This window comes from Durio zibethinus, chromosome 3, assembly GCF_047325235.1.
Source record: "Durio zibethinus cultivar Kanyao isolate XHJ-2024 chromosome 3, ASM4732523v1, whole genome shotgun sequence".
In the NCBI taxonomy this organism is placed as follows: Eukaryota; Viridiplantae; Streptophyta; class Magnoliopsida; order Malvales; family Malvaceae; genus Durio; species Durio zibethinus.
In genome coordinates, this window is record NC_143164.1 from 6,106,790 (window position 1) to 6,121,126 (window position 14,337).

General features: G+C 33.7%; 2 protein-coding genes across 3 annotated transcripts; both read right to left on the bottom strand.

Moving 5' to 3' along the window:
• Positions 1–666: 666 nt before the first annotated feature.
• Positions 667–4,548, bottom strand: LOC111292495 (uncharacterized). The gene is made up of 2 exons (XM_022884947.2): positions 1,330–4,548; positions 667–1,247 (listed from the first exon to the last, which is right to left on the bottom strand). The coding sequence occupies exons 1-2, from the start codon at positions 4,127–4,129 to the stop codon at positions 949–951; spliced, it is 3,099 nt and encodes a 1,032-aa protein (XP_022740682.2). The 5' UTR covers positions 4,130–4,548; the 3' UTR covers positions 667–948.
• Positions 4,549–5,348: 800 nt separating this feature from the next.
• Positions 5,349–9,239, bottom strand: LOC111292579 (uncharacterized). Of its 2 annotated transcripts, XM_089758300.1 has the most exons (3): positions 8,987–9,239; positions 5,987–8,665; positions 5,349–5,901 (listed from the first exon to the last, which is right to left on the bottom strand). In XM_089758300.1, the coding sequence occupies exons 2-3, from the start codon at positions 8,235–8,237 to the stop codon at positions 5,609–5,611; spliced, it is 2,544 nt and encodes an 847-aa protein (XP_089614426.1). In that variant the 5' UTR covers positions 8,238–8,665; positions 8,987–9,239; the 3' UTR covers positions 5,349–5,608. The 2 variants fall into 2 exon arrangements, with proteins under 2 accessions (XP_089614426.1, XP_022740789.2); XM_022885054.2 differs by lacking the exon at positions 8,987–9,239 and having other exon boundaries at positions 5,987–8,906.
• Positions 9,240–14,337: the final 5,098 nt, after the last annotated feature.

Genomic DNA, 14,337 nt, shown 5'->3' on the forward strand with positions numbered 1-14,337 from the left:
CCAAAATTTTTATATGTAATAATAAAACCTAAATTTACTCAAAATATTAATATTTAGAAGTGAGAAAAAGAGTTTTTTTTTATAAATTATTAATTTAATTAATTTAATTAATTTTAATTAAATTTATGAGTTAGTTAAGCTTGCATCCAATTTAATTTAGTTAATTGTAATTTAAAATTAAAATCATTGTATTGTGTAAAGAAAAAATGAGCTTTATCATATTCTAAATAATAAAGCAAATATACTTTATCCATTATAAAAAAATAAAGTAAATGAGGCTTGGCCCATTATAATAAAAATATTTTTTAATTTTCGAATTAAGCACAATTAGATCAGGCCTTAAATGGAAATACTCAAGCTCGGCCTTATTTTAAGATCGAGTCTTACTTATTTGTTCAGGTTCACTTAATAAGCTTAATATTCATATTCAAATCTTTCAAAATTTAGGTGGATTTTTTGGTTCAGATAAATCGTTAGATCAATGAGCAGGTTTACTTCAAATTTGTTAATTTAATATTTTGTAATATTATGCAATGATATAATCTAATGTAATATTAAAAATTATGATTTTGTAATTACAATAATATTTAAGATTATAATGCAATTATGATATTATAAAAGATTATTTCTAAAATTAATAAGAATCCTTTGCATATAAATAAGATATCTCAATTAATAAGAGCTTGGTGGAATTATTTTATTCTTACGCAATTACTAGAATTAAATTAATAAAACATAGTTACAAGCAAATATCTGAAACTACCCTCATTGCACTACCATGGTGTTTATGACAATCTCAATTCTCAACAAAAACTAATTGTTAACGGTACAAAAATGCTAATCCTTTTACCTATGATAGAACACAAAAACTGAAGAAACAACATTAAAGCAATACAAAACATTTCTAAGGTAGCCCCTTAGATATAGATAAAATTATCCTAGCTAGGACTAGATTCGGTCAAACAACAGCTGAGAAACCGTGTACATGGTTGGCCTACATTTTGGATTGTTATCCAAACATGAAACAGCCAGCTTCAGGATGAATGCGAGTTTGTTCTCAACTTCGGGCGGTGGAGGTGAAAGCCTTTGATCCAGCACATTGTTTAGCGGAAGCTGCAGTTCAGGAGATAGAACTGATAGATTAGAGAGAAAATCACTCGGATATGCCCCCACTATCACTTCCAATGCCAGCACACCGAAACTATACACATCGCATTTTTCAGTAACTTTCATTGTGTAGGAAAGCTCTGCAAAGGAAAAAAAAAATAGTTAAGAACAACAAACATCAAGCTATAAGTTGTGTCAATTATGGTGCTACAGTGAAATCACCTGGTGCTATATATCCGTATGTTCCAGCAATATGAGTCCAATTGGATGAGTCTGGATTGAGAAGCTTCGCAGTGCCAAAGTCTGAAACATGAGCTCCAAACTCTAAATCAAGCAAAATGTTGCTGCTCTTTATGTCTCGATGAACAATCGGTGGTGAACAGTCATGGTGCAAATAAGAGAGGGCGTGAACAACACCTTTTACGATGTTCACCCTCTTATTCCAGTCCAATTTCTTAGCTTCTTCGTCGTTGCTTAGAACAGAAGCCAAACTACCCCTTTCAAGGTACTTGTAAACCAAGAAGGAGCGTTTTGCAAATGAACAAAAACCATAGAACTTCACAATATTTCGATGTCGTGTTTCTATCAATGCCCTTACCTCATTCAGGAATTGCTTTTGATCTACCGTTTCACCACTATGCAATGGATGCAATTTCTTCACAGCTACAATATCACCTGATGACAGCTCCGCTTTGTATACATTTCCATATCCTCCATTTCCAATACAATATTGAGCATCGAAATCTTTGGTAGCTCTAATGATCTCTTCATATAGTATTCTTCCATTGAAGGAAGGTGTTGACAAAAAAATTTCATCATTCACACTGCTTTGTCTTTCTTCGTCCGCATCTTTCTTCCTTTTTTCGAAGATGAACAACAAAGCAATTGATGAAATCGGGAGAGAAGCAACTGCCAATAGAGGGAATATAATTGCAAAGATGATCTTGGCGTTGTGGCCCTTCCTAGAAAAAGGTGTGCAGGGTGGCAATCCGCTAACATTGCCACACAAACCTTTGTTCCCTCGTAATGCTTCTATTGAAGCATTTTGAAATGCTTGGCAGTTGGGAATGGAACCCTGCAACTCATTGTATGATATGTCAACGGAGGACAAGCCTCGGAGCTGCTCAAAAGAGGCTGGAATTTCACCAGACAGATCGTTGTAAGAAAGATTTAACATCAACAGGCTCTGCAACTTCTGAAATTCCACTGGAATCGTCCCTGAAAGCATGTTGTGACTCAAATCTAGCAAAGTCAGATGAGTTAACTTGCCTATTTGAATTGGAATTCTTTGGCTAAACTGATTGAAGCTCAAATTCAAGTAGTATTGGTTGGACGGATTCCCTATAGTTTCAGGGATCGACTTGCTCAACTGGTTCGCAGACAAGTCAAGAACCAAAAGGCTAGATAAAAGTCCCAGTTCCAATGGTATACCACCAGAAAGTTGATTCCCGTTCAAATGAAGCTCAATCAAAGAAGTCAACTTTGCAATTTCCATTGGAATTTCCCCTACTAAATGATTTGAAGAAAGATCGAGGAGTTTAATCTGGCTTGAGTTTCCAATCTCTGGTGGTATTCTACCAGTGATATTGTTCCTCGCAATAGATAGGCCCTGTAAACTTTTGCACATCCCCCAATTAGATGACACTTCACCATAAAATTCATTGTCACTTAAGTCAATGAAGTTTAGGCTCGGATAAACGCCAAAGCCTTCAGATATATTCCCAGTGAGTCGGTTTCCTTCAAGGTAGACTCTATGCAAGCTCGTGCAATTTTTCAACCCTTTAGGGATTGGCCCCGTAAGATGGTTGTCATTTGCTGTGAAGTATCTAAGTGATCCACCACGGCAAATGATTTGGGGCAAATTTCCAGTCAGATGGTTGTGGTCTAATTCTAACATGGTCAGCTTCATGAAATTTCCTATTTCTTGAGGTATGGGACCTGAAAGTTGGTTGTCTCGAAGGAACAAAGTTCCCAAGTTGCTCAAATTAACAAGTGAAGCAGGAATAGAACCATTGAGTTGATTTTGACTCAACTCTAGATAAACAAGAGATTTCAAGTTTCCTATCTCCCCAGGAATGGGGCCAGAAAGATTATTTTCATAAAGTTGGAGACGTGTAAGAAGTGTCAAGTCACCTAATGAGGTCGGGATCAAACCAGATAGATTATTTTGGTAAAGGCCTATTTCAGTGAGAGATTTCATATGCCCTAATTCAGAAGGAATGGATCCCGAAAGATGATTGCTAAACATGTAAAGCACAGTTAACTTTTTCAAGTTTCCAAACGTGGAAGGGATGGGACCGGTCAGATGGTTTGTGTCCATGTAAACTTCAAACAAATTGGCCATGTTTCCCATTTCTGGAGGAATGGGACCAGAAAGGGAATTATTATAGAGATATAAGGAAACCAGTTGGCTTAAGTCACCAAGAGAAGCAGGAATGGAACCATTTAGATTGTTGCTGTACAAGGCAAGCTCCGTAACAGATTTCAGCAGACCAATTTCTCGAGGAATTGAGCCGTTCAACTGATTTTCAGCAAGGTGGAGGGTCTCGAGGTGTATAAGGTGGCCAATTTCAGGTGGGATTTGCCCGGATAACTGATTGGTTGATAAATCAAGGTAAGTGAGTTTGGAGAGTTGACCGATTTGAGGTGGGATTATGCCATAGAGTTCATTGGTGCTAAGGTCTAACTGTGCAAGATTAGGCAAAGATGAGAATGGAAATGTATGGAGCGTACCTTTTACACCATAGCCAGTGAGGTTGATCCTCATAATGCTGTCAGCATTGTTGCAATTGATTCCAAACCAAGCACATGGACTTGTTTTTGTTTTTAGGTTGGTGGAAGTATTGGGTGCAGAATTGGAAATATTCCAAGAAAGCAAAACAGGATGGTCTTGGTTTTGAAAGCTGGCTTTCCATTTGAGCAGTGCCTGTGCTTCTGCGGCAGAATCAGAAGCAACATTAAGTGAATAATATTGTAATGTAACATATAAGAGTAGAAAAGCAAACAAGGTTACCCTCTCCATGTTTAACAAATGGTGTGCATGCAAATAACAACCTTGGTCTGATGTTTATATATACGTTAATTGCAGTTTCCAGTACGTCGAAACTCACCGGAAGAAGTCTCTAACCTATTTTTCACTCTAGGGTCGACTCCGGAAGTTGCATTTACGTTAGGAACTGGAAAGTCAAACAGTCAACTGGTTGTTCATGGTCATTGCCCCTGTTAGACTTTAACGTATGATACACTTCCTTTTTTCTTTCCCCTTTTTTTACGAGTCTTTTGATTTAGATTTTCATACGGGCTAGAAGCGTTTCTCTCTCTGTTTTGGGTCCAAAGCAATTGCAATTCAGAGCAACCTGTCTGTAAATATGTACATTAAAACAAGCATAGTTGCAGACTTTAAAATGTCTTATGAGACTTGAAATAAAAGATGTGGAAAAATGAAACCAGTGTAGAAGTGAAACAAAATCTATTACCTCCGAGAACCATGTTTTATTTCCAAGATTCATCTATGACCCTAAAACAAACAAAATCTGGATTGCTGAAACTTACAAGGAGATTTTAGGCTTCAATACGGAAAACTGATCATGTAAGATTCATCCACATCCAAGTCTTTGTATGCCCACAGCTCCATTTTGCTACGGGCCAGAGTATATGAAAATGGGCTAATGAAATACTTGAGCCCAATAATAGGGGAGCCCAGAATTATAGGGTAGTATTTTAAATATCAGTTGAAGTTGTTAAACGATAATGCCGGATTAGTTGCTGCCTGTGATCAGTAATGATGGATTAGTTATGCGATGCTTGGTCATTGCCTGTTATGGATATGCAGGGGATATGCAACGATTTTAAGTATTCTGGAATTTCATTCAACAGAATACAATATTTCTCTCCTTATACTCTCTCTTTTCTCTACTTCTTACCTCACTCAAAGACTGGGCAGACGCTCTCTACCCAATTAATCTGTTTATTCTCTAGTAGCTTTTATCACATTTATCATTAGCAGTTGACATGAATCACATGAATCCATTCACCTATTACAGATGAAAATTTATATCTAAACTCTAAACCAGTCAATTATTTTGGTACAAGAAACAAATCATTAGTTTAAGTTTTTAATCTGCACAACTCAATAAGTTTGTGTAACAGATTTCGATATTGGAATTATATAATATTACCATCAAAGATATCGAAGAATTTTAGGTATTTGTAAAAATGCCCTGCATTTTACAATACAAGAATTAATAACAATCAGAAAGATCTGCAACCATTCTTATTGCAATGCCCAAAACATACACCAACTATATCAATAAAAGGAAATTCAGAGAACATAAATGCTAATCTTCAGGTGAGAGTACAGAAATAAATTATTAAGAAAACTAAGATAGTAAGAGAAACTGAGGAGTTACTGTCTTATTTATTGTAATCTATAATCCTTGTGATTTGCAGCAGGATCCCTGCTTTCTTTGGATCAATGTAATGATCCTTGGAAGGAGAAGATTCAGTTGGATAACAGCTGAGAAACAGTGTACATGGTCGGTCTAGAATGTGGATTGACAGCCAAGCACATAAAAGCTATCTTCATCACAGCTATTACTTTGTCTTGAACTTCTGTTGCTGGAGGTAAAAGCCTTTGATCCAAGACATCGTTCACCAGAAGCCGCATTTCGAGAGATGAAGATGGTAGCACAGAGATTAAATCACCGGGATGTGCCCCAAAGATAACTTCCAGAGCCAACACTCCAAAACTATAAATATCACATTTTTCCGTAACCTTCATTGTGTAGGCAAGCTCTGCAAAGGAAAAGATAAATAGTCAATTATAGAATGATGCTCAGCCTTTCATGCAACAATAGATTACTGCTATGAACTACATCACCTGGTGCGACGTATCCATATGTTCCAGCAAGATTGGTCCAATTAGATGAGTTTGGATTGAGAAGCTTAGCCGTGCCAAAATCTGAAATGTGAGCTTCAAATTCCAAATCAAGCAAAACATTGTTGCTTGATATGTTCCGATGAACAATCGGTGGTGAGCAAACATGGTGCAAGTAAGACAGGGCATGAGCAACACCTTTTATAATATTTACCCTTTTTTCCCAGTCCAATTGTTTTGCTGCTTCATCGTTGCTTAGATTTGTAGCCAAGCTACCCCTTTCAAGGAATTTGTAAACCAAGAATGATTGTTCTGTAGACCAACAAAACCCATAGAACTTCACAATATTTCGGTGTCCTATGTCTAGTAACGTCGTTACTTCATTTTGGAATTCTTTTGCAGCCCTAACTTCATCAGCACGCAGTGGATGGACTTTCTTCACAGCGACAATATCACCTGATGACAGCTCTACCCTGTATACACTTCCGTAGCCTCCCTTTCCAATGCAACACTGTGCATCAAAGTTGTTGGTTGCACTTATGATCTCAGAATACAGGAATTTTCCATCAAAGGACGATATTGCAAAGAGGTTTTCATAATTCATACTGCTTTGAATTACTTCATTTGCATCTTTTGCCCGCCTTTTGAAGCCGAAGAACAAAGCCATTGCAGCAAGTGAAAGGCCAGTCACTCCTAACAGAGGAAACATGATTGTGTAGAGTAACGTGTGGCTTTTCTTAGAAAGCTTGCAAGGTTTTAACCCACTAACATTGCCACACAAACCCTTGTTTCCTTCTAATGCTTGTATTGAAGCATTTTGAAATGCCGGGGTATTAGGAATCGGACCCTGCAACCCATTATGTGCTATGTCAATATATGTCAAGCCTCGTAGTTTATCGAAAATGGTAATGTTACCAGAGAGGTTATTATAAGAGAGATTCAACGTTGACAAGCTCTGCAGAGATTCAAATTGTCTTGGTATCTCCCCTGAAAGCATGTTGTGACTCAGGTCTAATTCATTCAATTGAGATAACTTGCCCATCTGATCCGGAATTCTCTGGCTGAAGTTGTTACTACTCAAATTCAAGTAGTGCAATTTCAACAAATCCCCTATGCTCTCGGGGATGGACTGACTCAAACTGTTTGCAGATAAGTCGAGATACTCAAGATTGGAAAACAATCCTACTTCCCTTGGTATTCCACCAGAGAGTTGATTCCCAGTCAAAATAAGCCTAGTTAAAAGAGTCAGTTTTGTCAATTCCTTTGGAATCTCCCCGACTAAATGATTTAAAGAAAGATCTAGAACATGTACCTGAGTTGAGTTTCCAATCTCAGGTGGTATTCTGCCAGTGATATTGTTCCTGGCAATCAATAGGCTGCCTAAATTTTTGCACAATGCCCAGTTAGGTGAAATTTCACCATAAAATTCATTGTCACTTAGGTTTATAAAATTCAAGCTAGGATAGACGCCAAAATCTTCTGATATATTTCCAGTCAGTCGATTCCTTTCCAGGCGTACTCTTTTTAAGCTGCTGCAATTTTTCAAGTATTTAGGGACTGGACCTATGAAATGGTTGTCATTTGCTATGAAGTATTCCAGTGATCCTCCTCTACAAACGTTTTGAGGCAAATTCCCAATGAATTGGTTTTGATCAAGTTCCAACATCCACAAATTCATGAAATTTCCTATTTCTTGAGGTATGGGACCTGAAAGTTGGTTGTCTCGGAGGAACAAAGTTTCCAAGTTACTCAAGTTACCAAATGAAGCTGGAATAAAACCGCTTAGTTGGTTTTGACTCAACTCTAGAAAGACAACAGATTTCAAGTTTCCTAACTCCTCAGGAATGGAGCCAGAAAGTTTATTTTCATAAAGTTGGAGAATTGTCATACCCGTCAAGTTTCCCAATGAGGCTGGGATCACACCGGATAGACCATTTCTAAAAAGTACTAACACGGTGAGCGATTCCATATGCCCCAATTCAGAAGGGATTGATCCCCAAAGATTGTTGTTGCACAAATATAGCAATCTTAAGTTTTTTAAGTTTCCAAAAGTTGAGGGGATGGGACCTTCAAGATGGTTCGTGTCCATGTAAAGTTCCTCCAAACTGCTAAGATTGCCCATTCCTAAAGGAATGTGACCAGAAAGGGAATTATTATAGACATATAAGTAGGTCAGTTTGGCCAGGTTACCCAAAGAAGCAGGAATGGAACCATTTAGATTGTTGTTTTGCAAGGCAAGCTCATAGAGAGACATTAGCTGGCCTATTTCTTCAGGAATGGAACCATTCAACTGGTTCTGAACAAGGTGAAGGGTCTTGAGATGCCTGAGCTGACCAATTTCATGTGGGATTTTTCCAGAAAACTCATTGAATGACAAATCAAGGTAGGTGAGTTTCGAGAGTAGGTTGATTTGAGGTGGGATTGTGCCAACAAGGCCATTGATGCTAAGGTCTATTTCTTCAAGATTGGGCAAAGATGAGAATGGAAATGTAAGAAGTGTACCTTTTACTCCATAGCTCGTAAGGTTGATTCTTATAATGCTGTTCCCGTTGCAATGGATTCCAAACCAACCGCATGGACTTGCTGTTGCATTTACAGGAGAGACAGTCCATGACAGCAAAAGATCAGAACGGTTTTGCTGGGATTGAAGGCTGGTTTTCCATTTGAGGAGTGCATGTGCTTCTGCAGTAGAATCACACGCAACATTATATAAAGAACAATGTATAACAAACAGGAGCACGGAAAGAAACAACGCTGTTCTCTTCATCATTAACAATTTTAGGTTCCAAACAATATTTCAGTATCAATTTTTATAGCATATCTATCTGCAATTTGGAGACCTCAAGATTGGAAAAGAGTCTTAAACGCCACCATTTTTTACTATGATTGAAGAATGTTTTTTTTTTCTCCTAGAAAAGTTGAATTCCCACTATCAAAACAAGAAAAGTTGAATTCTAAGACCCATTTTCTAACGTAAGAGACAAGAAAGAACGACTTGCTCACCTGGTCTTCCACTCCACTGTCGATTTTCCTATCCAAGCAATTACTTAAATCTAGAGGGCCAAGTCAAAGTTGAAGAATTGGACGACAGGACTCCACTTCTCACACAAGATCCACTCTTGCTAAAAAGCAATTAAATGTATTGGACAGGACCTAACTCCACTTCTTACAGTTTTCCGAAGATCGAGAAACATCCACCAGGTCTTAAAGTCAAACTCCGCGTCTTAATTTTGGCACATTAATTCTTGACTAATATAAAGGAAAAAAAAAAAAAAGTCTCCAATATATAGTTATAGGTATCCAAAAATTATTAATCTTATTCCGGCGAAAAAATTCAATCACATGGATTTGGAAGCTATTGATTTTTTACATCTATCAAAGGAAACTAATAAAATCCATTTTTAATTACCTGGTAAAACTTGCTTGAGAATAGTACATTAATTACATAAAAAAAGGTAAAAATAATATTTTAATAATCTTTAATTAATGTTTATAAACACACTAATCGAATTATTAATCTTGTTTATTAATAAAAACCATTTCTATTTCTGTAAAAGAGAAAAAAATTAAAAACCACTAATGTTAGATCCTGTGGACAGTGTGAGGCTTCAAGGCTTCTAAGGAGGAAATTATCCAAAATGCTAATCTCCCGTTGGTCTTCGCCCTATTTCTTGGTTTCATTCAGCATCCTTACTTAAACAGTTTTCAGCTATGCCCCCCTCCAAAAAAAGAAAAAATTTCTTAAACTAATGATCGTCATATTGATTTTATTGTTAGTAAAAGGAATTTGGAAGAGCAAAAACCTTATGTAATTTTTCCATTAAAATATATTAGGTTTCCTGTTTTTCTTTTATTCATATTTTAGTGAAACCAAGAAACTCAAACTATGGAGCTTTCCATATGTCTCTTCTTAAATGCATTCCTGATTATGGTCATTGAGATCAAAGGCATCAAATGTTATCCAATCCAAGGTAGAAAAACTCAATTCCTTTTCATCGTTTCCCCAAAAGAAAAAAATTGAAAAAAGAGCTCTGCAGAAAAGGAATATCAGTCCATTAAAAAAAAAAGGATTTTCATTAATTCACAAATTAAAAAGAAAATTCAAGGGTCCTCGTAACCAATATTCAACAGCATTTTTTTTCCCTTAAACAAAACCATGCATATATTGTTGGACTTGGTTTCCTCGATGGTCTAAAACTAAAATCCATTTATAAAAAATTTTTTAATCTTTTTATGTTTGGTTATAAAGTTTTAAACCTTATATATTGTTTATGTGACTAGAAAAGAAACAAAAGAGATGAGACAACAATAGAAAAAAGAAAAAGAGAAAAAAAGGGTTTTGTATAGTTTCAATCAAGTAATTTGATTAAAGTAAATTTGTGATGCAATTAAGTTAAAATTTTTTCAGTGTGTTTATGACTCATTTGTTTTTAAGTTTGAACGGTGGAGATTGAGTTTCAAATTTTTTACCTACTGATTTTATTAGTATTTTTTAATCCCTAAATTTGTTGAGATTTTTCTAATTTTCTGTTGCAGGATTGTTTTTTTATCAAGATTGTTTAATCTTGAGAAATTATAGTTGTATATCTTTAGTTTTAACTAGAAAAAACTTTGTATTTCTATTATTTTGATAGTGAAAATTATTTGTTACTGTCCCTTATTTTGAAAAAGTTTTTCATGTAAATTACTTGTGTCATTGTGCTTGTAGTTTGGAGATTTATTAATTTGTTAGCTCTATTTGTTTGATTCCTATTAGATTCACACAAGAGATGGATGATTTGATTTTTTGTTGCATGATATATTCAATTTGAATATTATTTGAGGTATTTTATCCCATCAAAGTAGTACCAACGCTTAAGCTATTTGATTTATGTCTTGTGTTGAATAATGAAAGCCAATATAAATAGAATGATTAATTTGAATGGTTCAAATTACCATGTGTGAAAATGGAAAATGGAAGATGGAAGACTTACTTTATGTGAAGAAGTATTATTTATCTGTGTTTACCATTGAAAAATTTGAAAATAAAATAGATGTAAAATAAAATTTGTTTCATTGACAAGTTTGTGGTTACATTATATAGTGGGTAGATAATAATGTTTTGAATCATGTTAGTGGAGAGACACATGCACACACTCTTTGGTGAAGTTTGAGGAGTTGTATAGCTTTTTGGTATACAAGGCTTATAGCTTCTTGGTACATTGTTAGACTCGTGGAAGACGTTTAAAATAATGTTATCTAAATCTGTCCCAAATAGTGTTATCATTTTGGATTTAGCTAAGAATGGTGCTTTAAATGAAAAGATAAAAAAAAAGTCACACGATTCCTCTTCATAGTTTGAGGTCTTAGTCATAAAAAATAAAGAGAGGAGTAAAAGGAAAAGTCCAAAAAACCAAAGATAGAAGCAACAGTAAGTTCAACAGATTTGCTAATATTAAGTGTCATTATTGTTATCACGCCTTGAGACCAAGATGTAACACTGCCATATTACCTTGAAGTAAAACCCCAAAATAATATGAAGCTTTTTTTCTTAATTATTCTAAAAATTTTTCAATAAAATAATCTGCTAAGTAAAATTCATATCTTTAATCTAACTAATAATAAACCTCTATATATCTAAATATAAACTAATAAAAATACAAAACCATTTTGTAAGATCTCACTAGCTAACAATGTCTACTATGCCCAAGTAATCTTTTCAATTTAATCCTCTACTTTTTTCAAGATTAAGCAAACTTATCATTTATATCATCTATAAAAGGAAAGAACAAAGGGAATGAGCAAACCACAACTCAACAAATATAGGTTCACACACTTTATCAGATCAGACATCATTTTCATATATATCATATAGATCATTCAAAACGTTTATCAAATCATAATGTCAAAACATTTTAAAAATCATCATTATGTCAAATATTTCATAGATCATAAATTAATATTAAAACATGTCAATTTATAAATCATTGTAAAATATGCCACCATTCAAATATCGTAATCAAACCAAATCATGGATCAATCTTTAAAAAACATCATAAATCATCATCATCATAAATCATCATTATCATTTGTTTATCTTTAGTTTATCATTAGTTACGATCACTGCTATAACACATGATATTGGTCTTATTGACAATTTCATCATCATGATCATTGTTAACTATTATAACCCGCTAGTCAAAACTTTACACTAATTACTATAACCCTTTAGCAAGCCCGTATGATCATAATTATGCTAAACACTATAACCTATTAGTCAAGGTAATAGAATTAATTCTGATATCGATGATCCCACTTTCTAAGGATATAAAAACGTAGTTATCATAAAATCGTTCATTAAACATAAATCATTTTATCATTTCATTCATAAGCATGATCCATCATTTACATAGCAAAAATACAAAATAATCATATGCTTGATCCTATTTTCATATATCAAAAATAAAGAAATAAAATATTTACTCATTTAGAAATATACATATATATAGGTTCAAAAACAAGCAAAGTATGTGAGATTCTGCTTACTTTCTTTCGATTCTACCACTTAATTTTTTTCTTAAAATAATTAATAGCCTATTCAAGATTATTTCAATATAATAAAAATTAATCAACTCTTTTTAAGACAATTTATACTAAAATAACTAAATTATTCAAGAATTAACTCAACTAACTAATTCTGGCAACCTACACTACTTCCACTAAAGTGACCATATCTCAAGTTATACAATTCAAAATTAAGATCTTTATAGTGTGTTAGAAATTAGACTTGATAAGCTTTCTAACTATATATGGCCTACCTCTTAATTCCTTGTAAATTAATTGTCATAATTTTTGCAATCCACATCATATATTGCTGCTAGACAACATGTATACCTTCTAATTAAAATTACATATTTATTCATAGAAGACTCCAAATTCAATTCCACTTGTTTCGTTGAAAAGTAGACTCAATAACCCTTTCAAACATGTATAGCTCAATATGTAATTCTTTGTATATAATTTAGGACAATTTTCGAAATTCATCATTGATGCTACTACCATGTAGCTTGCATATCTTTAAGTAAAAATAATACAACTCTACATAGAAAATTTAGAATCAACTTCTGTTTATTTTGTTAGAAATTAGATTCAACAAGCTTTCCAATGATATATAATAGTTATAGTAATAACCTATCCATTAATACAGAATTTCATTTTAATTCACTATTGTAGATAATAAAATCTCATCTAAAAACAAAATTTTTCTTTCAATCTTTAAAAACTCAAATCTTCACTTTCAGCATTTAAAATCCATTTAATAATCATCATTAAATCTTAACAACATGAAATAAAAAAAGCCTAATAATTTACCCAAATCAATCATGAATATTAAAGAGAGATTTTTTAATTTTTCTTGATTTTTCTCTTGTAACTTCAACTTTAAATCATAGCAACCAATATGGTATTTTTCTTATATAAAAAGATGGCATATACTTACCTTTAGGCAATTACTCTAATTATAGCCTTTGATTTCGAATCCTTAACTTGATTTTTCATGCTCTTTAACCTTGAGAAATATAAGAAAGAAGAACTCTCATTTCTTTTTTTGTTCTCCGATAGCTAGGTTTTCTTTAGTAAAACACCTCAGCCACTTCTTTTTTTACTAATTAATCTTTTAATAAATTAACGGGTTTTGGTATTATACTAGCCCAATTATCATTTAGGTTTGAGTATTACATTCTTTCCCTCTTATAAAAAGTTAATCCTCGAAACTTATTTACATCCACATCTTATTCTTCCATTTCTAAAATTACTTCCCTTGCCATATGATTGTTTCATTAAACTTTTACAAAGGTAACAATTCCATATCAAACTTGTTCTTTCCAATCAAGCATTCAAGTAAGAAATTTTTTATATGTTAGTGCCTATATCATTTTGAATTTCTAAATACTCATATTCAATAACACAACTTGTATCAAGAATATATCCTCTCAGCATAGATTTGTAGCACATTATGTATACTAAATATTTAATGTGGCAAGATTCTTTATATTGAACTTCTTTTGCTTTACCGAGAACTTCAAATGTCCTTACATAATGCAAACTTAACCTTTCTTCTCTTAAAATCCTTGTAACACCTTTAATGATGACACATTTAAAAATAAAATGCTTATCCACTTGAAACTACAAATCTTATCTCCAAATTCTAGTATAATTATTTTACTTACTTTAAACCATTGCTTAATGAACCGAAGTTTATCATCCATTTATTCCATAAATTCAAGAAATGAAAGTTTTCCTTTCTTGTCCTTATCTCATTAAGTTTGATACTTAAATCTACTTCCTTACAAAACCTCAAAGTGAATCATTGAATA